Raw genomic sequence first — 25,239 nt, forward strand, 5'->3', positions numbered from 1 at the left:
TGCGGATGCAAGTGCTGCTGCAGCCGCCGCTCGCGATCCGCCTCGAATTCAATTAATTAGAGCACATTAGCGGAAAATAGCGTGTAAACGGGCAGCACGGCAGCGTCAACATGGTGGTCACGGACTCCCCGCTGGCCGCCCACAAGTACCTGCGCCGGATATCCAAGGACTTCTCCACGGTCCGCAGGTACAGCAATACGCCGGCTGTCGGCTCGGTGCGGGCCTCCACTTCCGCCTTCCTGGCGGCGGAGGCAGCCGCCCACCTGCCCACTTGCGGCTCTCCGGCGGCCAGGACTCCGATCGGTACGCCGAGGGGCATCCGCCGGCGCCAGCGGATGCGGAAGCGCTCCTCCGTCTCCTCCACGCTGTCGAAGGTCCTCATCCTCAATGTGCGGGACCTGCTGAAGGCCCAGGCCGGCAGCGAACCCCTCAAGGAGGTAACTGAAACCCCTCCTAAATGGCGGAGTAATTATCCCCTGAACCACTGGGAATCCCAAGAGCTGTTTGCTCTCAGCGCCTCCATGTGACCCCATGGCTAATCCAACTGTGGCCTTTGTTGCCAAAGTGTGGCCCAAAGTTTGAACTTTGGCTTTGTTTGCCGCGATAACGGCAAAGTTGCAGTTGGCCAAAGTTTTGATTCGAAATGGGAATCAATTGTGCGAGCGCCAGAGGATTCAAGTCGGCATGAAAACGTGACTGGAGATGGCTTACATAACATAAGCGGATCAAAGTGCATAAGCGCTGCAAATCACATAGGAGCTTATAGTTTTCAATATGTTTTCGTAAAGGAAATTTTGATCTAGAGCTAGCAATCATTGTAGTTTATAGCGCTCGTAGCAAATAATGGTTATAAAGCTTGTTAAAGTTGTCACCAATGAAGAGTGGGAGCAAACAAAATTTAATTAGTGATTTGGCAGCTTTAATTCGTTTACGTTCAATTGAATATTGAAACTGGGCAGTGCCAAATGCAAATGTATAAATTAACAACTTCAAAAACCAACGAAAACCCCCACCCACATTGTAAATATTTTATTCTGTAAATGCATACCTTTATTTGTTACATTCGTTTGTTGTCAATTAACCAATTTATTTGTTCCGAATTTGTTTTCAACAAGTACTGTTTATATAGTGATTGTATTGTGTCGTCGTTGTTTATCCCCAAAATCTGTAATTACTAAATGATTAATGAAAACTATTAGCATTTCAATTAGTTGGTCTATTATATTGTTTAAATTGTAATTATTTAAACCTCTTCTGACTGGGGCTCCTCAACCCAATCTAAACTCAACTTTTGGTTGACCAATGTTTACTTGTATAATATAATGCATTTTTTAAGCACTCCCAATCCTCGGTATCAGTCATTCTCTATGACTCCTTGGTTGATCTGTATACCTAACGAGCCTTCTGTTTCCTTCAAGTTAATTTCTATTTGCTCCTCTAGCTGTATATTAAGTGTATGAAGTGTAACTATGAGCATTCGTAATGGAGACATTTAAATTGTTTAGGTAATATTTTAACTAATTCCACTTTTGTCCAATTTAGCACCAGCCGCGTAGTTGGATCGAGACAAATTTCCAGAAGCGAGAGTGCATCAAATTCATACCATGCCCAAAGGACGATAAAACGTAAGTGGCACCTAATTTAATTTGTTTGCATTTAAGTTCATCTTGTGAAAGGCGCAGCCGTTGGGCGAAGAGCTGAAGACGGAGCGAGTTGGGGTCCAAGTCCAAGACGAAAGATGTTGACCCAGTTTCGCGTATCAAAAACGCTTGCCGAGATGCAGTGGAGCGCTACTGGCCCAGTTCCTAGAGCGTTGTGTATTTAGTTTCGTTTCGGGCGTTAGCATTTATTGTTTATTATGACAGGCGCTGTCCCGAGAAGCAGCAATTGAGATAAATGCGCCATAAACCCAGCCACGGCCTTTATGGCGCTGGTTCTGCCTCTGATTCTGCCTCTGATTCTGATTCAGATCCAGATCCAGAATCAGATTCTGGTGAAAGTTTCCAGAGCAGATAAATGGTCGGGGGGACAGACGTGGGATGGGTTTATGGCCCCTTGATTTCACTCGCCTGTTATCAGCACCTGGCCTGCCAAATATTTGCTCGCCGGTCTGCAGTTTTCCCCCCAAGTTTTCACGGCAACCGGTAGCTGTCACTCCCGAAAGCTTCTCCATTAGTTGTCCTCAACGAGTTGACTCTCAGCCGTAGTTCTGCAGCAAAAACTTGGCTAATTAAAATAAATTCACCAAGATTGTTGCTCTTCTACTTTGAACTTTATCAACTTTCATTTCGATTTCATTTTTCATTCAAAGTTCAAATAGATAATTTGCACTTCCAAGTAATTTTAATTCTTAATTAAAAATAAATACAGTTTTGGCAATTTCGCGCAATTTAAAATCGTTGGGATTACATATCTATATAAAGAACCAGTTTATTTATTTTCACAAGTACGAGTTTTAAGGGAATCATTTGTCTGTGTACTTATAGCAAGTAAATGCAAAAGCTTGCTTAAAATTCATTAACAAATGTTACGGACAACGTTTTTTGTAACGCAAAGCCTCCATAATTAAAATTTGTTATGTAGCCAGATGGTATTTCAAGTCGGCTGAGCTCTTGGTTTGGCATGTCTACCGCATATCAGTCAGCACCCGAGGAATGTGCCACGGACACGTGCCGATTAATTTGATTATTTAATTCTATTAAGGCCGATTTATTTGGCTTAAGCGAGAGTTGCCCGAGGGAGGCTGTGTGTGTGAGGGGCTCTAATTGAAATGCATTATTTAGCAAACAATTTTAAGCACCTGACAAGAACATCAGCTGGCAGGCGAGCATACAGTCGGTCGGTCGCCTGGGTCGGGTCAGACAGGTTATTGCCGCTCCGCGTCTTGCCGCTTCTTGCTGCCATATTTTTTTTGGGGCTACAAAGCCAACACTAACGCAAACACGGGCGTAAATAACGCTTTATATCACACGTGGGCATCGCAAACAATGTGACAGGTTAAGGCGGATGCGTGTGTGTTTTCCCGGGGGCGTGCCGGCCTGCCTGTTGTTTGCCAAGTATCATTTTCACCCACACACATCCTCGGTGCCAGTCAACACTTCGATGGCCGGGAATATGTGGGCCAGGACCTGGATTCCCTGCACCTTAAAGCTCTACAAACACAACAGTAGCTTGCTTGTTTTTCACGTTTATCTGCAGTGATTATACCCGCTTACTCAATTGAAATATAAACTCAAATCAGAGGGAATTACCATGAAGAAATTAATTTAAAACGGTTGCGCAGGTTTTAACTATAAGTAGAACCGCATGAGTGTATTGGGAAAAAAATAACAGACATATTTAACATTGTTTGAAACGCTTTAATTATTTGTTCCTTTGTTGAATAATTCCCTAAAGTTATTTGGTTAACTTAAGATTAAGATAAATAGTGATTGTTATCCTTGTGAAATAAAACCATTTGATTTGCCCTTTGCAGATGCTGCTGTGGCCAGGGCCAGGTCACCCACCAGACGATTCCCGGCATCGAGAGTGGGTCACCGGGAGACCTATGGCTGCCCACGAAGCACACCCGCCCCCAGCCCACGGACGCCTATGGAACCATCGAGTTCCAGGGCGGCGCGCACCCCACAAAGGCCCAGGTAGGCCTCTGCCCCATTCCGGGCAATCTCTTTTAGTGCGGTCCTTAATAACTTCACCGGGGTCTCGCTTGCTTTTTCCAGTACGTTCGCCTGGCGTTCGACACGAGGCCCGAGTTGCTGGTGCAGCTATTCACCAAGGAGTGGAACCTGGAATTGCCAAAACTTTTGATCACCGTGCAGGGCGGCAAGGCCAACTTTGATTTGCAGGCCAAGCTGAAAAAGGTGAGCGGGGGAAAAGTTTGCCCGGAGAGCAGGCAGCGCCGAAGTGGCAGAAGGGTCGTGTGTCACACGCTAATTGAATGGCCGTGGCATCCTGAAACGAAACTGATTTCTATTCGATTCGCAGGAGATACGCAAAGGACTGCTGAAGGCGGCCAAGACCACCGGAGCCTGGATATTCACCGGCGGCACAAACACCGGTGAGCATTCCGTTTCATTTAAGTTTTATGAAAGGACACTACCCAGTTTTATGGCCGGCGATTAAGGGCAGGCCAACTTAAATAAGCACAAAGAAAAATGAGCGAGGAAAACAAACAGCAAGCGAACGGGGCCGGAAAACTTAAAGAGGGAAAATGGAGGACCGTGGGAGCGGAGGAGCAGAGGAGCAGAGTGCGGATGAGCGACCCCAGTCGAAAATTAAATAAATAAAATCCCAAGCGGAAATCACGCAGCCAGTGATTGTACACACTTCAACTGCTTGCCAGTCAACATATTGTGCTACCCAGTAGCCCGATGATTGGGGTATACCAGGATTGCTTTGGGGAAGGTGCGGGTGCATCTGGTTGCCCAAATAAATTGGATTATAAAGCCAGGAAGGGTGGTCACCAGAATATTGGGTTAGCCAGAAAATTGCTTTAACATACTCGTATACGTAGGAACTTTCTTCTCTTTTTTTCGGCCAAACTTTAACACAATTTGCGAATAAAACAGCAAGAGTTTTTATTAAATTTTTTGGTAAAAAGCTAATAAATTGAGTGGGAATATTTTATGAACAGCGAGTTTTGACGCGACTGTTCGTCTGCGAAAAACTGTGCTCCTTTTTCAGTTCTTTTCATATTCAACAGAACTTATAAAAAAGCAACTGTGGAAAATTCAATTTTTTTGGTTGCTTATTTAGTTTGAAAAGCCAGTTATAGTGAAAAGGCAAAATGAAAGCGATGTCTCTTTTGCAATTGGCTGGAAGTGCATACCGTAGTCGCGTCGGGATGCCGGATACTTTATTACATTTTTCATTCGAATGCTCTCGTCCTTTTTTTGTCGTCTGGGTCCTGTGCTCGAGTTGTTATTAAATTTTAGACACGCCCCCCGAGTAAGACATAAAAAGCCGGGATCGAGAAGGTCGCGGGGCAGTGGAGCAATCGCAATCCTCCGCGGAGACAAACTTGTTTACGCACTTGCTCAACGTGGCCATTGTTGTCCTTTTCTGCTCGCCAACAGGCGTCACCAAGCAAGTGGGCGACGCCCTGCTCCTGGAGGGTCAGCAGCGGACGGGACGAGTGGTCAGCATCGGCATCGCCCCCTGGGGAATCGTGGAGCGCAATCACGAGCTGCTGGGGCACAACCGCGAGGTGCCTTGCCACAGCATTAGTTCGCCCAGGTGAGTGCATATTTTATGGGCAACAGGTCGAATTGCGACAGGCGAGGGCTTAAAAATTCACGAGCATTAGCTGTTGCAATTCCCAGCGCAATTAAATCGAGTAACCTGTTGCATGCCACCTGTTCCTCACTCCTTTCAGGTCCAAGTTGGCCGTGCTCAACAACCGACATGCCTACTTCCTGCTGGTCGACAATGGAACCCAGGCAAAGTACGGCGCCGAATTGATCCTGCGGCGCAAACTGGAGAAGTTCATATCCAACCTGAAGCTTCACCCATGTAAGTCGAGGACAAAAGCCACAATGTGACAGTTCGACAGCACAAAAGGCCAATCAGGCCACAGATTGAGGCCCTTGTCATCGCAGGCCATTGAGAGCCATTTCTTTTCATGGCCAATGCCGCGGGCAAAGCTCCGAATGGCTGGCTTTCAGCCCGATGTGTCGAGCTGTCGTTTGTAGTTATTATTGCACTCTGAGAAATACAATAGGGTTTTCTTTTCATTTGGCATAAGGCGGTTTTAAAGAAAAGATTTGTTACTTGTATAGCAAAAAAGAATTTGACATGGGACATCTTTGTGTAACTCAATAACAGAATTTATTAGGATTATTTAAAAGAACAAACTCATTAATGAATTTTCCTTTTATTACATGTGTATATTGGTAAATAACCCTTGATAAAACCAGTTTCTTAAGAATTTTTCAAATTTACTTATACTTCTAGCAAAGAATCACTGGCTTAAAACAAACGGTATACTGAAATTTATTTCCTTTTCTTATAAATAATTTTTTCGCTTCAAACATCATCTTTTGGAAACTTATACTCTTAGGCAAACTAGTCTCCTTTGAACTTTATTCGATATTTGACTCTCTTCTGCATTTTTTTTTTGTTTTATTCAGAGGATACTTTTTTGTATGATGAAATGTTTTTCTCTCTCTTTAAGTACTGCTAAAAATATTATTTGATTAGAGTTTTCTGCATTCGAACAACATACATCTGTTGAATTTTTATGATTTGAAAAACGAGTTTTGCGGTTTGGTTGAGTGTACTGACAGCAGGTGAAGAGTCATAGTCGACCTGTTGAGTCCCCAGTAGCGGCCTGCACCCTGTGAATCAGACTAATCCCCGTTGCATGCCCCCGTGGACTGCCCGACTCAAATCTCTCCTCTTGTGCCATTCTCCCGTAGTCACACATTCCAGCACTCCGGTCGTCTGTCTGGTGATCGAGGGCGGCACAAACACGATACGTGCGGTGCTCGAGTACGTGACGGACTCGCCGCCGGTTCCGGTGGTCGTATGTGACGGATCCGGGCGTGCCGCCGACCTCCTCGCCTTCGTCCACAAGTGAGTAGAGCCACCCAAGAACATGAAAATGTAAATGTCCCCTTAAATATAATTTATTCGAGGGGCTTAGCTTTAAGGTAAATGTGCCGGCACTCTGTGCGAATTAAAGCAAGTTAATGAGAAACCGCAGTTTGTGTAAATTTAATTAAGAACATGCCGGCATGTCCTTTGACCCAGCATAACTGTTGGCACGCGACATTCGGCAAATTATTTAAATTCACCCCACTCAACCACACAAAACAGAGAAGGCAGCTACGAACCTTTTGTGTGCCACATTTAATTTTGTTGTTTAAGGGGTTATCCTACCCTGGAGGCCCAAAAAAAGGCCTATTTTCGTGAATTTTTTTCAAAGCTCCTGGGATATTCTTACAATTTTTGTTTATTGAATATGAATATATAATGCTTCAACTATAATCTGTAAAATTTTGAAAAGAAAATATTAAAAAATGAGCGAGTGAGAATGCCTGAAAGTTGACCACATCAAAAATAGTGCCCTGGCGGTAGTCAAATTTTCTTCGCCAATTTTCATCTGAAATCAAAAATCCAAAATTTTTCTTTAAGTGTATGTGTCGGACTCGTGTTTGAACGAAGGATTTTTTTTTAATTAAAAATTGAATTTTTTACAACGTTTTTTATAAAAAATTACGTTTTTTGCATACATTTTGACCATATTTCGTCCTATAAAATAAGTTCTATTTGACCAAAAAAAAAAATCCTTCGTTCAAATACGAGAAAAACATGTCTAAAAGAAGTGTGCAAAAGGAGAAGTCAATCGGTGCAATAGTTTTCGAGAAAATTTGACTACCGACTTTGAAAAAGTCGTTTCGAGAAAAACGCGTTCAAAGTTTCAAACCCTTTGAAACACTCTGGAAAACCCGCACTTTAAATTTCCCCCATTCCTACATTTTTTCTCCGATCGACTTGAAATTTTCGGACAACATTCCTTACACATTTTACTATTATATAAAAAATTTTGAAAAAAATGAATTTTTTAAAAGGTCAGGGGTAGGATAACCCCTTAATTAGTCTGAATAATTGGGCGCCTTTCGAGTTGTGACAATGCTGTTTCTGACGAAATTTCCATGTAGATATGCGTCGGATGGCGAGGAGCAGCCGGTCCTGGAGTCAATGAGGGACTACCTCATCGGGACCATACAGAAGACCTTCGAGGTGGGGATGGACCAGTCCGAGAAGCTCTACCAGGAGCTGCTGCAGTGCACGCGGAACAAGAATCTGGTAAGCCACGAGATTTGCTTCTTTAATTCTTTTAAAGTCCTTCGGGGACACAGGTTAATTTCCTGAAATGTTTATAGAAGGGAGCCATCAGCTAAAATCTCATTATTAATTTGCAAGCCTGATAGTAAAAACGATGCAATTAAATGATTAGGTAATTAACAATAAGTTGATGGCCTTTCTGTGCGTTCTTTTTCCGGTAACATTTTAATTTTATTAACAGTCAGGGAAATTAAATGTGTTTCCCATACGGTTGCAGCGGAAATGTGGCACACGAAATACGGAGTACGAAAATACACCTAACTAAATGGGTTTTTTATGTCTTTTGTGTTGTGAGCCCGAAGCTGAGTAATTTAATGCGTTTCAAATGCAATTGAAAAATATATGTAAAAGCGCTGCAGGTTGAATATAAAACGTGCATAAACGAACACGATATATTCTTGGGATGCCAAAAGCACTTACCCTTTGGTGCCGTTTTATTTGTTTAGTCATTGTATTAAATTTCATGCGTAGTTAAACGTCTGGCAAGTGTGGAAAGCGGTCCCAGCTGAGCTTTTCCCCGAATTATTTATAGGTGGAAGCCATCAATTAAAATCGCATAACCCAGCGGAGCTTTGCTCCTTTAGGTCGCCCGGAAGATTGAGGCTTCAAATTATCCCCGGTGTGGGGCTAACTTTTCAATCACTTGAGACTTTTACGCGCTGCGATTTAAATTTTTAATTAATGCTCGTGGACCCGTTGAAATAATTAGGCTACAAAACTCAATTGAACGTGTAATGAATTTTAAATCACCGCGAGCAGGAGCAGTCAGTTTCCTGCGAATGCGAGTGTTTGTGGGCCAGAAGTGATGGCATTTCGTCAATTCCGCCGCAGCTGTTATTAAGATTTTAATTGGTTTTTGAATGAGCTCGGCACGGCGGCAGGATTCTAGCATGTCCTTGCCCGGGGGCCAGGCCTAGGCAAACAAATTATGTGCGACGGGGGGGCTACATTAGGAGATACTTTGCGTCCTCTTATTTCGCTTGTATTTTTTCAATTTCTCCGCCAGATTACCGTCTTTCGCATACAGGAAAAGCCCGAGGGCGAGGCGCAGGAGCTGGATCAGACCATCTTAACGGCCCTCTTCAAGTCGCAGCATCTCAGTCCTCCGGAGCAGTTGAGTCTCGCGTTGACGTGGAACCGGGTGGACATCGCCCGCAGCGAGATATTCGTCTACGGCCAGGAATGGCCCAATGGTGGGTGATTGGTGGGAGAATGGTGGGAGAATGGTGGGGGAATGGTGGGAGAATGACGGGAGTCGCGTTCCCTCTTGCATTTGTTTAAATTACAATGTCCTCGCAGGCGCCCTCGACGAGGCCATGATGCAGGCTCTGGAGCACGATAGAATCGATTTCGTCAAATTGCTGCTCGAGAACGGCGTTTCGATGAAGAAGTTCCTCACAATACCGCGCCTCGAGGAGCTCTACAATACCAAGCACGGTCCGGCCAACACGCTGGGGTGAGTTGCCTGTGGTCAGGATGGCCACGCCCCCTCCTTCGCATGCTGCTGCCACTGTCCCAAATATTTTGCTTTGGGCCTATGTAAATTTCAACATTGTCCTCGTGTTTTCCTTCTCCCGCCCGCAGATACATCCTGCGCGATGTCCGACCGCACATACCCAAGGGCTACATTTACACGCTCCACGACATCGGCTTGGTGATCAATAAACTAATGGGCGGCGCATATCGGTGAGTGCAGTGCCACAGCTTTTCCAGCTGCCGCTTTTCCGCAGCTGAAATTTAAGCGAGAGAACGAGGGGGAGAGTTCCTCGAAAAGAGAAATTGATAAGCCTCTTTATGCGCTCTGTTCGCTGCCCACAAATCCTTGAGGAAATAGCTCATGAAACATCCCGAAACCTCTTAATTTACTTTGATAAGTTTGTCGTTCGTATAATTTATTTGTTTTCTTTTCCACTTCTTATGGTTTTTCTGGGCTTCGAATTCAGTATCATCTGTTATTATTCCTGAACAGAAATGGAATGGGGAAACGAACTGTGGTTTATAATAGCCAAAAGTGGCATAATCTTTAATGCGGGCTTTCAATTCCCTTGTTAACTGGCACATTTGGATAAACTCTGGAAAAAATTATAAAATTTAATAAACCGCAAAAGCACACCTCGCCGGCAATTCCCGAAACTTTTTCGGCCCCAAAAAGGTAGGATTCGGAGCCTTTTGCCTGACCCAATGCCAAAGTCATCCCCTAACGTGTTGCGGATTAAACTTGATGTCGGAAAAATTTGTTCATGAAAGTGTAATAAGTTTGCACATCAAGTTAACAAGAGCCGCGTTGCCTGGCAGGCGTCGGTAGCCCGGCTTTGTCATGCTGATGCTTGTGGCGCTGCAGATTGGGGCAGGGCAGAAGTCAAAGGCAGCAGGATGCCGAAGCAGGCGCCCCTTAATTATGCAGCATTAATATTTTGCCAGCAAGGCGAAAATGCGGTGGCTGCTTAAATTCAGTTAACGCGGCTCGGCGACCACAATGCTCTTTAATATCGCTCATAAGTTGCGGCCATTTCAGCCGGAGTCTTCCGACCCCGGGAAAACGGTTTGTGGTCTCAATAAAAACAAACACGTTGGTTTCGTCGGGCGACTGACCGCCCTCTGGAAGCACTCAATTTAATTAAAAATCATGCAGAAAACTGTGGCCCCAACCAGTTGACTCGGCTTGACTAGGCGGGCTAAACACTTGTATTCCTCAATTTCTGTCCGGTTAGTTCTGGGAAATTTAATTAAAATATTGAGATACAAGATGGACAATCTGTTTGCCAGATTTTGGTTAAACCAATTTTGTAAGTCAGTATTAATAAATGTGTGTAAATAGTCAAACATTACAGGCCAATTTTAAATCAAAAATCAGTCAGCTTAAATTGCCTTTAGCGCTGTCATTGAAAGTTTCTTAAATGCCATTAACTTTCAATAAAGCTGTTTTGGAATCAACTCGTGATTTTGGCAGTTGAACCCTTATTTGCCGACCGTATTGAATCCCTCGTTTGAGTGGAGCACAAGTAAACAAATTTGACACTAGTTGTAGTCTTTTGTAGTTCTGTTTTCCGCTTTCTGCTTATGGTTTGTTGTTCCACCATGCTGGCGAACCCTGTTTCCGTGATTTTGATACCCTTACACAGGGTATTATAATTTCAGTCGGCAGTATTTACTTGCTTATTTGTGATCAGCATCACGATTTTAATTGCAAATTTCTAGAAAATGGGTTTGCTGAAAAGTGAATAAAATCCAATAATTCGAAGTCCATAACTTTGCTAATTTTTATCAGATTTCTGAATGGCATAACTCTAAATGTTTGTATTTCAATTCTCTATCAAACTGCATCATTTTTATGATACATTTCCAATAAAAGGAAGGGTATATAAGCTTCGGCAGGCCGAAGCTAGCTTCCTTCCTTGTTGCCTTTGAGCTTTAATCAAAGGACACGCCTGGGCCGAAAGCTATCTGACAAATGCCCATCTAAATGGCAAGGGCTATCTGGTCAATGGGCCGGCGCCACAACTGATGTGTTTATATTAAATTAGGGTTCTCGGACTCGGTCCTTGGCCTTTTCTCGGTCGGCTGGCTTACCTCTGGCCTGGTTTTTGGCAGTTTCGGCCGACTCCTGCTGCCTGCTCTCCATGTCTAGACTATAGACATTTAAATGTGTCGTCAACGTCGAGAGCAGACTGCCAAAACTTGGGCGTAATTAAAAACGTTAAAGTTTTGTGATTTGATTAACATAAAACTCGGATGGGCTGCCCTGCTGCCTGTTGCAGGTTGAAGACTGAACACTGAAGGTTGCCTCGGGCTCAGGGGGCAACTCAATTGATTCGCTTTTATTTGTCATAAATAATTTATGGACATTTGTGTTGATGTGCTGAATTTAATTGTGCGCTCGTAAAGCGCCGCCAGGTGCTTCCGAATTTGTTCGCCAGGCCAATAAATGTGTTCTTGAGAGTTTCATACCAATCCAAATTACATTTACATTTCGCGATGGAAATCTCTTAAGCCGTGCGCAAACAAAGGGCGGAAAACTGAAAAAATATAACCGAAATATATCCGTTTTCCATTGTTATTCAAGTCCGCCGTCAGCGGCGGATGTCCATCAGTCAGTTGGCATTTTTCGAAAAGCTGATACAATGCGAAATTACTGAGGCAAATCGTCGAGAGCATTAGATTGCCGCCGCCGGGCGGACAGCGAACCCAATCCGAACTAGATTTCCGCCTCTGCCTCCCCACAGATCCTATTACACGCGCCGCAAATTCCGGCCCATCTACGCGAAGGTCATGAACAGCTATGCCAACGCCTGCCGCAAGTCCTCCACCTACCAGTACCAGCGGTACGCCGGAGCCAACTCGCTGAGCCTCGTCACCGGCCTGCTGCCCTTCACCTCGGAAATGGCCCTCTTCGAGTTCCCCTTCAACGAGCTGCTGGTGAGCCGATTTCAGCGTGTCACTCATCCGCCCTGTTGCACACCTTTGCTATTTGCTTTGCTATTTCGCAGATTTGGGCCGTGCTGACCAAGCGACAGCAGATGGCCCTGCTGATGTGGACGCACGGCGAGGAGGCGCTGGCCAAGTCCCTGGTGTCCTGCAAGCTCTACAAGGCGATGGCCCACGAGGCGGCCGAGGACGACCTGGACACGGAGATCTACGAGGAGCTGCGCTCCTACGCCAAGGAGTTCGAGAGCAAAGGTGAGTTGAGCAGTTCAAGTGGTTGAAAAACTTGCATTTATTCAGCTACTTATAAGACCATAAGGGGAAGAATAGTTCAAGAGTTTGGTGAAGTATTTGTATGTTTTCTTATTACATAAACTATTTATGCTTTTGCAGGCAACAAGTTGCTGGACTTCAGTTACCGACAGGATGCGGAGAAGGCCCAACGACTTCTTACCTGTGAGCTGCACTCCTGGTCGAATCAGAGTTGCCTTTCCCTGGCTGTGGCGGCCAATCATCGAGCTCTGCTGGCGCATCCCTGCAGTCAGGTGATCCTGGCGGATCTCTGGATGGGTGGCCTGCGGACCCGCAAGAATACCAACTTCAAAGTAAGATTGGAACGGATTGCATTTAAGTACTTCAAGTTAAAATTCAATAATATGATTAGGTCATCTTGGGACTGGCGATGCCCTTCTACATCAGACAACTGGACTTCAAGTCGAAGGAGGAGCTGCAGCAGATGCCGCAGACTGAGGAGGAGCATTTGGAGAATCAGAACCTGGACAATGACGACTCCGACCGCTCGCAGCCGGATGCCGAGGTATTTGCGTTTGTTTTGACAGCCTTTGGTTATTTTGTTCATTTCTTACTAACTCTCCATTTGATTTGGTTTCGTTGTCTGTATGTGCCAGTCCTAAATGTGTGCCTTTACTTTATACGCTTTCAGCGTCAGCGTTTAGTTATTAACTTTATTCTACTAATCTAACAAATAACGTTTACCATTTACCACTTGCCGATTTATCGCTCTGCTGTTCATCAATCCTAAATCCACATCTGTTTGTTTATAGAGCGCCCTTTTAAAAGCCAAAAGATCCATTTCCTTGAGATATAGGATGGGCGCGGGTGCTAATAATCGCGACAAGGTAGTAACAACCAATCAGATCTAAGCCAACTAACTACATGACTTCCTGTTACTTTGCTGTTCAAGTCGTCTATGTCTATGCATACACACACCTATATGTTCTCTGTCTATATTTCTGTCTCTATCTCTGTCTAATTACGAGATCATTAAACTATATGTACTGTACTATGTTTGCCATTCGATTCGATCTAACTTTCTACACACTTTATTGTTTCGTAACTATTTGTGCTTCGTTATATGGTATACGTTTACTTACATATTTGACTTTGACCAAGGAGTGTGGTTTGACATTTTCAATAACGAATTGAGCTATCAAGCTCATAGGTAAACACGATTCACAGGAATGTCACAGGCATTTGTAAGTCCACTTTTCTAGCGCAGAAAAGTATGCTTTAAAATTTGTAAATATTTTCTTGTGGGATTTGTGTTCAAAACTCAGTCACAATTTAAGGTCTTGAAAATTAAAAATATATTTCTGCTGCACTCCTGATAGAAAATCAATGAAAGGGAAAATCTATAGTTTTTTCGGTACTGCGGTGGTACACTTTTTCTGCTCCAGTTATTTTGTAAATTAATGAACTTACTTTCGAGGAGTGGCTCGCTGACAATATTTTCATTTTTATTGATTTTATTGGGTAATTATATTATTTTTGGAGGAGTCCATCGAAGCGGCAGCACGAACACGTGTTGTTTTCCAAACGAGAGTGTTTTAAGTGGTCTAAAGGCAGTTGGGGAATCATTTCAACCTCGCTACATCTCGCTCAGCTCCTAATGTAATATAATTTATCCACTAACTATCGTTTGAATATGTATTTCCCAAGTGCAAGCTAATGCCAGCTGAAAACAGTTCGCCCTCCTTTAAGAGTGTCTCGAACTCAACAGATGTAAGTGACCGCCCCTCGTTACATTCGAGTAGCTTTTGCCTCTAATGCTTCCCATTAAATTTTGAAGTCCCCGCTTGGTTCGAATTAAGTGCGAATATCCATTAGCAGTGTAATGAAAATCATTGGCAGCAGCCGAGTGCTGGCTTAAAGTTAAATTAAGTAATAACCCAGGCACGAACTCACTCCCAGTCATCCCACCACTACGTGAAGCCAACAGAACCACATCAAATGCCACAATTCCAGGAGTCTGTGTCAAACTGCTGGCTGAAGTGCTGCCGAGGAAGCTCGGCACTTGTGCAAATATTATTTTTCACTTATACGGCACTGCACAATTTCCAGCTCCAGCTCCATCTCCATCCGTTTTCCCCTAAAAGGGGTTAATCCCTTAATCACCAAATCAAATTAAAGTCCATTGAGTGCGAATGGAAGGGGGGTCTTGGGTGGTCTAAGTGTTTCATTTTAGTTTGTTTGCCCCTGTTTATATCTGTGGAATGCCTATGTATGTGTGAACAAGTTATTGGCCAATATTTTCAAATTTTTCCACTGCAAACACAATTCATCTTGGAAATCTGTACCTAAAACACACACACACGCCTCTACACTTCTTCATTCTGAACTCAGTATTTTGTCCAGAGATCACCGCTCAAATAGATTATAGAGAAAACAAAAGAGATTCTCCTATCTGATAAATGCGAAAATGTGCGTGAACCGTTGCAGGCTCTATTGGCGGATACTTACTCAGTGCGCGATACAAAAGTACACGAAAATGGCAAAGTGAGTAATTCCACAGAACAACCAACCCACAACACATTCCGCCTTCATTCACCAACCACTCGATTTTTCCGTTGAACCCTTCGACTCAGAATGCGATAAGACTGCCATTTGCTAAACCATAACATTTGTAAACTTAAAATGACAGCACAGAACAGAACAACGAAATGCCGTTTCCCCCTTATTTATTTTTATTTCCTACTTGGTTATTGTAGTTCGACCCGTAGGTAAACACATCGAACCCCACATCGAACCGAACTTGGTATCACCCAGTCAGCACATCAGTTGATCCCCAAAAAAAAACCCATCTGTATAGGGATGGGTGAACTGCAACCGAATCCCCACACGCCATTCTAATGTCCCAGTACTTGTATCGTATCAATTCACAGGTTAATCTCACTGCTGGAGCGGAAGAACAGCCCTCCAAAGTTAGTTGAACCCGGATATAGTTTTTCTCCCTCAAATCTTTTAATTTCAATGGCATTTCTGCAACTGTCTTAAGTAGCTTGAACATTTTCCTCCTCTTGGAATGCGTAGCTTGGTTTTCAATTGTTCGATTTCAGCAGTACACTTTTGTTAATCAGCCATCGATTTTCTCAGTAGTAATGTAGCTCCGAACTACTTTTGTCAGCACATTTCGGATATCCCGCGGCTAAGCTATTTTGTTTTGCATAATGCTTAAATTAATTAAATTGTTCTGCATGTTGTGTCTGGAAACTAAACACGCGTTTAAATAGCAACAGTAAATCGAGCCTTAAACACCAGCAAATTAATTAGAAAGCAAGGCAAATCACATTTGACACGCTGATTCAATGGGGCGTATACGCAATTCCCCAATGTACAGTATCCTCACGTGGCTATCTTTGAATGTTCACTGCACATTGATGATTTAATTAAGCCGGAAAACTACCGAACGCTTCTCCGCATCCGCATCCCGCCCAGCCTCGCAGGTCCACTAACATCGCCAGTGTTTTCCGCAGGTCTCGCTCACCGACTCGGACCCCGCCCAGTTCAGGGAGTTCTTCAACCTCTCCGAGTACAACGAGGTGAAGCAGCACCAGCCGCTGCGCCTGAAGAAGAAGTTCTACGAGTTCTACACGGCGCCCATAACCAAGTTCTGGGCCGACTCGGTAAGTGGCGGAAATTACTATCGAGCTGGCTGCACATGGTGTGCTTCATTTCCGATTTTAGAGCACTGCAGGAAAAATAAAAAATTTAAGTTTTTTTTGTGTCAATTTTATGAGAAAATATGACATTCATTTTATTTATTAATAAACATGAATGTATCAAGGAACCTATTAATTTTGAATTGGTTAAAATTAGAGTTGAATAACAAAATTACAACTGATTATATTTTGTATTCTTTGAGAGGAATTAAACATAAATGTTTTACAGCTAAGTCCAGATTATTTTTTCAAAGTGCATGACCCTGACTACGAATGTGCTGGGTTTTTAATTATTTTTGCGGTATTTTAACTAGCCCCAACCGCACTCCCTTTCAGATTGCCTACATGTTCTTCCTCATAATGTTCTCCTTCACGGTGCTGGTGAAGATGGACCCGATGCCGCGGTGGCAGGAGTGGTACTCAATAGCATATATCACCACGCTGGGCTTCGAGAAGGTGCGCGAAATAATATCCTCCGAGCCGGTGGCCATTACGTAAGTAGACCCCTATCCCCGCACACCTCAATCATCGGCGGTTAATTGCATCTGGCGATGAGTGCAAATGAAGCTGGGCGGATTTCACAGTTGTGCGCATTTCCATTACTTTTGTCTTCAATATGTGCCTCTCACGCTTGAATTAACGCGTCTTCGACGGGCCCATTAATTCGCATACGGATACGGATTCGAATTCGGATTGGGATTCGGCGGGCAGGCATAAATTCTCGGTGTGGGCGTGGAACATGTGGAACCCGTGCGACGGAGCCGCCATTATACTCTTCGTCATCGGGCTGGCGTTCCGGTTCGGGGAGCACACCATGGACATTGGCCGAGTCATCTACTGTGTGGACAGCATCTACTGGTACCTGCGCATCCTCAACATCCTGGGCGTGAACAAATATCTGGGTAAGTTGATGGGAGCTTTGTTCAAGAAAATATAAGTTAAGTAATCCGGATTGAAACAACGCAAAATATTAAATTTTAAAGCCAATAAGAGTCCCAGTATAAGTACAAAGGGTTAAACCTTTTTAATCTCCGACTAAATATTTTTGTAGTTTAATTGCGGCGAATGTAGAGCAAACCCAGTGCTGAAAACACATTTTTGAAATGGATTCTTGTAAACCGAAGCTAATCGTAAACAATCTCCTGCAGGTCCTCTGGTCACTATGATGGGCAAAATGGTGAAGAACATGATATACTTCGTGGTCCTGCTGGCCGTTGTGCTGATGAGCTTTGGAGTCAGCCGACAAGCGATTCTGTACCCCAACAAGCAGCCCACCTGGAGCCTCATCAAGGAGGTAGGTTGTAGGGAATATCTCCTTCGACTTCCTGTAAATAAACTAATCCCCGATCTGAGTGTATGTGCGTATGTCGGCCTCATCAACACACACCCACACACACAGAGAGAAGAGAGTGTGTTTTTCGACGACTTCTATTGCAGCTTTCCCATAAACATTACTTACGATGCGGAGTACATACATTTACTTAATAGCAAGCAAAGCAAGTTTTTGGCCTGCGTTCTCAGTAGTGGTGCAAGCGAAACTTTTTACGTATACGTACCAGTAGTTTTGTCGATCGGTGCTCCCTGCCACCCACTTACACTAAGTAGTTGACTAACTAGAACTTAATCAAGATCACCGAACAAATGCCGCCTAAATTGACTGTCTCGTATTGTACTCTTCTTTCTTTCTTTCTGTCATTTGTGCCCACATTTCGAACTCAAATCTTTCACTATCTCGCTTCACCCTTGCCATTTGCAATGCATAAATCGCCCTTTAATTTATCGAAAACGGCCAAATGCCAGGTTATTGCCGGCTCGATAACCGCGCCCGGATTCCTAGGTGCCCTGGGCCACAATACCCGTTCCAGCTATCACCGCGGCTACCACCCGATGGGTGCTCCGCCCGCCACCACCACTGCGGCCAGCGCCACCTCCGCCGGGTCCACCAGCTCCACCAGTTCCAGCTCCCCAGCGGAATCGACTGCTGCACCGCCCACCGGCCGCCATGAGCTTTTCAATCTGACGAGCGGCAACCAGACAAATGTGATTGACGAATTGGTTTGCTATTTAGAGAGCCGACTGTAGAATGCTCTAGCTGCGTCTCCAAAACAAAATAAATAAATATTTACTCAGATATACCTGTGTGCCCATATGCTGCATATTCGTGTGGTCCTTAGTTGATGTTGTGCTTTGATGGAGATCAGTGTGTCCAGTACTCGTATTCCCCCTCCCCCTTTCGACTCCGTTGGACTTTTGACCTTACTCCCCAATACTTAAACCTGTTTTTGCTCTCTCCTCCGTCTCTTGACCCCTTAAGCTTACTTCTGCTCCGCAAGCTCCATTTATTTGTTCCCCCTTCGACCCTTGCAAAGGATACTGATGGAATGAAATCTCCGATTAAAGGCTTCCCCTTAACTCCCAGTTGAATTTGCAAGGAAAGGCCAGCTTCGGCGTGCCGAAACTCTTTCCTTCTGGTCCAATGCATAATTTTCAATTGCCACACTCTCTGCATGATGTACAAACGAGTATTTAGCCCGGCTCCTTGCCTCCTTAAGGTAAATGTGTGTACTCTGTTTTCGCTTATGAATATTTATGTCCAGCCCCCTTTCTTTTCGTTAATGTTTTTCCTGCTATCCCATTAGTATCCTTTTTGGTTTTGCATGCACATTATTAAAGCTGCCTGTGGTGGCTTTAGCAAATATTTGGCCCTAGGTCGGCATTTATGTTTGTTAATGAATGAAAGATGATAGTTACCCGAAGATTGTAGAATTTTAATTAGATCCAGCTGTTATATGCAAATGAGATTGGACATCGTTCAAGTTGTAAATATCGAGCATGCTGGTTTCAATATCAAAAGAAACGTCCCGGAAAATTAGAAATCAAACTATCTTGCATCCCAAAACACAGAGACACACCACCAAAATACACCCACCTTCCACTTACACACACACACACGCACACACAGATACCGACAGGTGATGGCTAAAAATAACCAACTGTGTGTTTCAATGTGTAAAACTTGCATTAATGTTGGGCGACGGGCGCAAATTGAATTACGTCCGGCCATTTCGTGTCTCGATGGCGATGCCCTTGCTCTCATCAGGCGGTGCTTTAATGGTGATTCTAATTTATCGTTGTCCAGGTCACCTTCCAGCCCTACTTCATGCTTTACGGCGAGGTGTTCGCCGGTGATATCGACCCTCCCTGCGGCGAGGATCCCAGTCAGCCGGGTTGCGTAACGGGTAAGAACAGTCCGAACCCCTCACGGGTGGATTATTCAGGGGCCATTTAAAAAATTGTAACGCCAACTAATTGGATTGCAGGCCACTGGGTAACGCCGATAACCATGTCCATGTACCTCCTGATTGCCAATATTCTGCTGATAAACCTGCTCATCGCCGTGTTCAACAACATCTTCAACGAGGTCAACTCGGTTTCACATCAGGTGAGTGCGATCGAAAGGTTTACCATTTAATTACTATTATCGAACGGTGATAGTGCAACCCATGTTGACCTTCAATGTACGATACGATATTCCCCGATTGCTAGGTCTGGATGTTCCAGCGGTTCACCGTGGTGATGGAGTACCAGCAGAAGCCCGTCCTGCCGCCCCCGTTCATCGCCCTGTGCCACTTCTACTCGCTGCTCAAGTACTGTGTGCGGAAGGCGAAAGGTGAGCCCGGGATGAGCAAGTTTAGCTTCGTTCCCTGTGAGTCTATCGTACCCGCGTTCTGTGAGCCGAGCAGCAATAATGTACAAATATCTAATTCTCTCCCCGCGTGCCTGCCCCAACTGTCTGGCTGTGTGTGTGCTTCTGTAACTAACTGCATTACGTATACGCCACCTGCTCTCCTGAATCGTTGAAATCGACCTTGCCACTTGGCAAACAACTGCAACAATAACAACACCTCCTAATTGGGTTATGCCGAAACGATTTGCTCTCTTGTGACTTGGCATTGTGCACTTCCATTTCCATTACCATTTCCCCGGGCGCTGTTGTTATTGTGAATCCCTGGTCTCTGTCGCCCCCTCCCTTCGAACCTCTTGTAACGTGTGTCCACTTGATCGGCATTCCGCAGGATTGGAGGTGCAGCGGGACAACGGTCTCAAGCTGTTCCTGGAGAAGGACGACCTGGAGCGGCTGTACGACTTCGAGGAGGAGTGCGTCGAGGGCTTCTTCCACGAGCAGGAAATCATCCTCAACCAGTCGACGGACGAGCGGGTGAAGAACACCACGGAGCGGGTGGAGACCATGTCCCAGAAAATCGAGGACATCAATCAGAAGGAGAACATACAGACGGCCACCGTTCAGGTGCGTAGTCAGCATCATCCCCGTTTCACCCTTGTTTTGACATCTCAATCCTGTGTTTGCATTCTCATGCAAATATTCCGGGCGATTCGTATTTCCCAAACTGACATGGGTACTGACAGCACGTCTCCGCATTTCAATTGAAAATTGGACACGTCCGAGTGACCATTTTACTGCAGCCGTTGCAGCTTTTCCTTTACTGCTATCGTTCAGGATAAACGAGGGGATAAAAAATGAATTCGATGGAATATATCCTTCCATTTAATTTGATTTGTCACCTCTTTTAATTTAATAACCGGATGAAGCGTCGATAAATACAGCTTTGTGTCTGTTCGTTTTCCAGAACATTGAGTTCCGGCTGCGGAAGATGGAGGAGTCCTCGGAGCAGATTCTCTCCCACCTGGCCGTCATCCATCGCTTCATGTCCACCCACACCGCGGGCGCGGACGATTTGCACGGCTCGACGATAAACATTCCGGCGGAGATGCAGCGCATGCGCACCATCTCGATTACGGACACGGAGGCTGGCGGTCTGCCCGGCGGAAACGGCGGAGGAGGAGGAGGAGGCGGTGGCGGCGGAGGGGCCTTGATGCCACTCGGTCTGGGCGCCGGGCTGAACTTGAACTCGCTGCAGGTGCGTTTGAAATACATATCACAGCAGTACCAGGCACATTGGGACCGGGAATGTCATTCTGAGCTAGGTATTTTGAGGGCCAACCAAAAGAGCGCTTCAATTGAAAAGTAATTTTCAAGGCAGCTTAGTTAATCACCAATAAAGTAAACTTTTTTAGACTTTGAAACACCAGGTGCAATTTTTACCTTTCTATCATTTTATGTGACACCCCTTTATTTATTTATTTATTTATACTGGATATAATATGTTAATTTAAGTAGGATTTGAAATTATTATTTCAAGAGCCGAAAAGTAGATCACTTACAATAAGAAGTGCTTTTTAATGCACATGTTCTTAAACGTTTGTTAAATATTATTCAAACATTTTTATGTTTTATTTATTCTTAAATTTAATCTGTTGAAATGCGTTTTATGTGCAATAAATAATTGAAGCTATGACCTCCTCTTTTTTGTGTACCTGCCATTGCGATGAGTGCATATCCAGGTGACCACCCGGCGCCGCTTCAATCGCTCGCTGACCGAGGTCCGTCCGGATGCCTACATCCTGGACGAGGGCACCCACTTCGAGGTGGTGCCGCTGCCGGAGGAACCGGACGAGGTGGTCAAGTCCCGCGAGGCCCTCAACGAGCAGGTGGTGCGCAAGGCGTCGATGCAGTCGGAGGCGGACTCGGACATCTACCTGCCGCTCTCCCAGCGACCCTCGACCTGCGAGACGGTGAAGCGGACTCCGTACGTGACCGTGCGCCAGGACACGGGTGCCAGCACGGAGAGCAAGGACACCCTCACGCCGATGGGCAACAACGACGACGATCAGACGCTCGTCGGAGGCGACAACTCCGACGACGCGGCGCCGGACATCAGTTTCGAGGGTAATTTCCTAGCCGCCAACTTCTGCACCAAACCGCTTTCTCTGTTCTCTGTTGCCTTCTCTTTCTGTGATGTCCCCACTTTACATGTTCAAACAGAAGTGAATCACTATTAAAGCCACCATTCTTATCCAAACAGCTGCCAGGCATCGAGCGCTGAGACAGCGAACGGTTTCCCTGTGCCGGCGCAACTCGGAGACGTATTCCTTGACCGGAGCGGACATGCACCGGTCGCACATCAGCCTGAACCAACTGGCCTCGCTGTCCCGCCGCCAGATGAGCCTCACCCAGTCGGAGCCGGACAGCGACAAGGATGCGCCCGCAGCCTCTGGATCCGCTCATCCGGGTACGTAGCCATCGCAGGTGGACTCCACCGACCGCCTCAGATTTGCGCTCTAAATTCAGGCTACTAACCCCGTCATGCCATCCCACCTAACCCACGAGAAAATCCCAAAAAAAAAAAGAATCCGATCCGAACCGATCCAAGCCAACCAATCCAGCAAACCGATTTGGCCCACGAAATTAGCACTGACCATTAACCATTGACCGAATCGAGTCGAGTCCTTACCGTTTCTTCTCTCGCACACATCTCTTCTCTGAACCTAACCACGAACTCCGAACTCTAGGTAAATCAGTATTGCATGCGAAACCCTCCAGAAATATCTTGCTGAAACTGCACAGCGAGTACACCTCGATCACGGACGAGCTGGAGAGCGTCTGCCACATGATATCATCGCCCACGGTTTCGCTGCCGAGCAACAAAGGTAAGCCCGGGAAAAAGTCGCGAGGAGCACGAGGTCGCCAGCCCGTTTCTCGAGTCCGTGAGAAAAGTGTACTGTATGGTAGATAGCCAACCGGGCGAATGCGCAGCGCCCGTATCATTGCCTTGCTTCCGCCGCCTCCGAAATGAAAAGAAAAGAATCCCCAATTGAATTGGCCAACCCACTCACGTCTGCTTTTCCCCCATTCGACCGACAGCTTCACTGGACCGACCCAAAACCGAGATGTCGCGGGCCGAGGCCGCTGCTCTGCAGGAGAAGAAGCACCTGAAGGAGTGCGAGGAGAACGACTACAAGATCCTCGAGGGACTGATTGAGTCGCGCGGCTCCATCGACGCCAGCGCCCAGGAATTCGAGGTGGGAATTTAAATAAAGACTATTGGAAATTAAAAAACCTTTAGAGCTTTTTATGGATTTTATAAATATTTTCAAGAAGAAGGAGCGAAGAAGTTTCTGAAATAACACCAACTTTCTCCTCCACAGATCGGCGTGTCCATAGACTACAGCCATCGCTATCCGCTGCGACGCGAGACCGCCGTGGAGCTGTCGCCTTCGAAGCCCTCGGTGGACGGCGACCTGATGGGCGGGGGGAGGAGGCGGCGGCGCCGGCGGGGGCGACAGCAGCGACACCAGCGGGGCCGGTAGCTGCGGGGCCATGGTCGTCGTCTCGAGCGGGTTCCAGCTGAAGAACGAGCGCCCCTGGCAGCGCAACTCCTCGATGGAGCAGCAGACCTATCCTTCGCCACTGGTGCCCACGCGGGCCACCAGCGACTTCCTCAATCCGCCGTACGAGGGCAGCGGGCGGCTGTTCAAGAAGTCCAGCGAGAGCCTGCAGAAGAACTCCAGCACGGAGACGGACTACTCGGCGCACCCGTACCGCTTCATCAAGCAGAGCTCCAACGAGACGAACACCTCGCTGACCGGCTCCTACAACGTGGACACGCCCTCGCTGACGGCGGAGCCCTCGCTGGACGCCGGCGACTCGCACTCGGCGACGGGGATCAGCATCAGCGTTGGCGCGGTGGGCGGCGCTGCCACGGCGCGTTACCAGCCCATCCGCACCGCCTCGGTGGGCGCGGCCGACGGCAGGCGCCTGCGCGAGGAGAGCTCCAGCTCGCTGGACCTCAGCGCCTCGGGGCCAGTGACGATGCAGGCAGCGCCGGCACCGCCAGCGCGTCCCATGCTGCTGAAGAAACAGTTTAGCGTGGACCAGGGCAAGCCTTCCCAGCCGTCCCAGCCGGCGGAGGCAGTGCCTCAGACCCCGGAGGGCGGAGGGCAGCCAGTCCAGGCTGGCGCGACTGGCCAGGCCAAACTGATTTCCACGCTCAAGCCGCAGCCCTTTGCGAGCAAGCTGGGAATGAACGTGCTCAAGGAGAGCAGCTCCAGCACGGAGGAGTCGGGGGGCTCGTCCGCCAAGAGCAGCAACCCGGCGCTGGCCATTCCCCAGATCAGCACCCACCTGGTGCAGGACGAGATCGCCAAGCTGTCGTCGAACATCAAGAGCAGCACCGACTCGGAGAAGGATCCCCCCTTCAACGAGACCATGTGTTAGCAGGGCAGGAGCAGTCCAGTGCTCGCTGGGATAACTAGTCAAGGGAGCAGGGGAAAACGAAGGTCGAGGAGCCACCAGAAATCAGGGAGCAGAGATTACGCATGCTCCTCGAGGGGATCGCCGCTGGAATGCGCGCTAATGATTTTGACAATACGTAGTTCACAAATTTCCCTGTATTTTTATACAAGTATTTGTTTAGGAGGCGCCACTGTTGATGTTATACAGGAGCCTAGAATATCCGTTTACGTTTGTTGTCGATAGGAACCACCAAAGAAATGCATATGGAAGCGGCTGCGCTATGCGAAGCACACTCAGTCACTTAGTCGGTACTTTTACAAACCCCTAGTTGTAGTCAGTCGAACATATTGCAGCGAGCATGCTACTTTCACACAAACATATCTGAAAGCAACCACTCTACTTTATCCAAGCCGATCTGAGCACTTACCTCGTCTCAATTAGAAACTTATCGCAACCTAATGTACTTATACCTGTAACTCCGCGTCCCGAGTCCCGTGTTGTATATGTGTGTGTTACCATTTGTGTATATCGCCTGTTTAGATAGTCCACTTTACTAGTTAAACGGGAGAGATTAGTGTATTCGATGTGCAGCTGCCTTTTTCGGCGGCACTAGATATTGCTGTACATAAATAGAGTAAATGTTATAGGTACCATATGTATGTGAAGAGATCGCTAAAATTGTTCACGTTTGGCCAGAGTGTGCTAATAATTTAAATTAGTCTTAAATATCTGCAAGGGTTAAGAGTAACAATGCATTTTAATAAAATATTTATGATTGTACTTATTTATTTTAAGAATTGTATGTTATTTTTATTAAAATAAATTATTAACACTTTAAGAACTTCAGTCAATGCA

At 46.0% G+C, this 25,239-nt stretch overlaps 2 protein-coding genes across 2 annotated transcripts; both read left to right on the top strand.

Annotated features, from left to right (window-relative positions):
- LOC108101824 (transient receptor potential cation channel trpm) lies at window positions 1-25,230 on the top strand. Its single transcript, XM_017206316.2, is given in 32 exon segments — window positions 1-437; window positions 1,543-1,625; window positions 3,476-3,638; window positions 3,720-3,860; window positions 3,985-4,057; window positions 5,076-5,235; window positions 5,375-5,511; window positions 6,417-6,573; window positions 7,662-7,809; window positions 8,855-9,041; window positions 9,148-9,304; window positions 9,433-9,534; window positions 12,072-12,264; window positions 12,336-12,525; window positions 12,664-12,875; window positions 12,935-13,087; window positions 15,010-15,066; window positions 16,044-16,193; window positions 16,566-16,723; window positions 16,941-17,131; window positions 17,378-17,523; window positions 19,369-19,468; window positions 19,550-19,671; window positions 19,776-19,899; window positions 20,306-20,538; window positions 20,879-21,169; window positions 21,654-22,038; window positions 22,175-22,381; window positions 22,662-22,799; window positions 23,014-23,171; window positions 23,298-23,408; window positions 23,410-25,230. Coding segments are annotated over 32 exon segments (6,111 nt in total). The 5' UTR covers window positions 1-110; the 3' UTR covers window positions 24,367-25,230.
- On the top strand, window positions 17,538-18,989 carry LOC122320123. The gene has a single exon (XM_043208315.1). The coding sequence runs from the start codon at window positions 17,871-17,873 to the stop codon at window positions 18,309-18,311; it is 441 nt and encodes a 146-aa protein (XP_043064250.1). The 5' UTR covers window positions 17,538-17,870; the 3' UTR covers window positions 18,312-18,989.
- Window positions 25,231-25,239: the final 9 nt, after the last annotated feature.

Source organism: Drosophila ficusphila, unplaced genomic scaffold, assembly GCF_018152265.1.
Source record: "Drosophila ficusphila isolate 14025-0441.05 unplaced genomic scaffold, ASM1815226v1 contig_414, whole genome shotgun sequence".
Lineage (NCBI taxonomy): Eukaryota > Metazoa > Arthropoda > Insecta > Diptera > Drosophilidae > Drosophila > Drosophila ficusphila.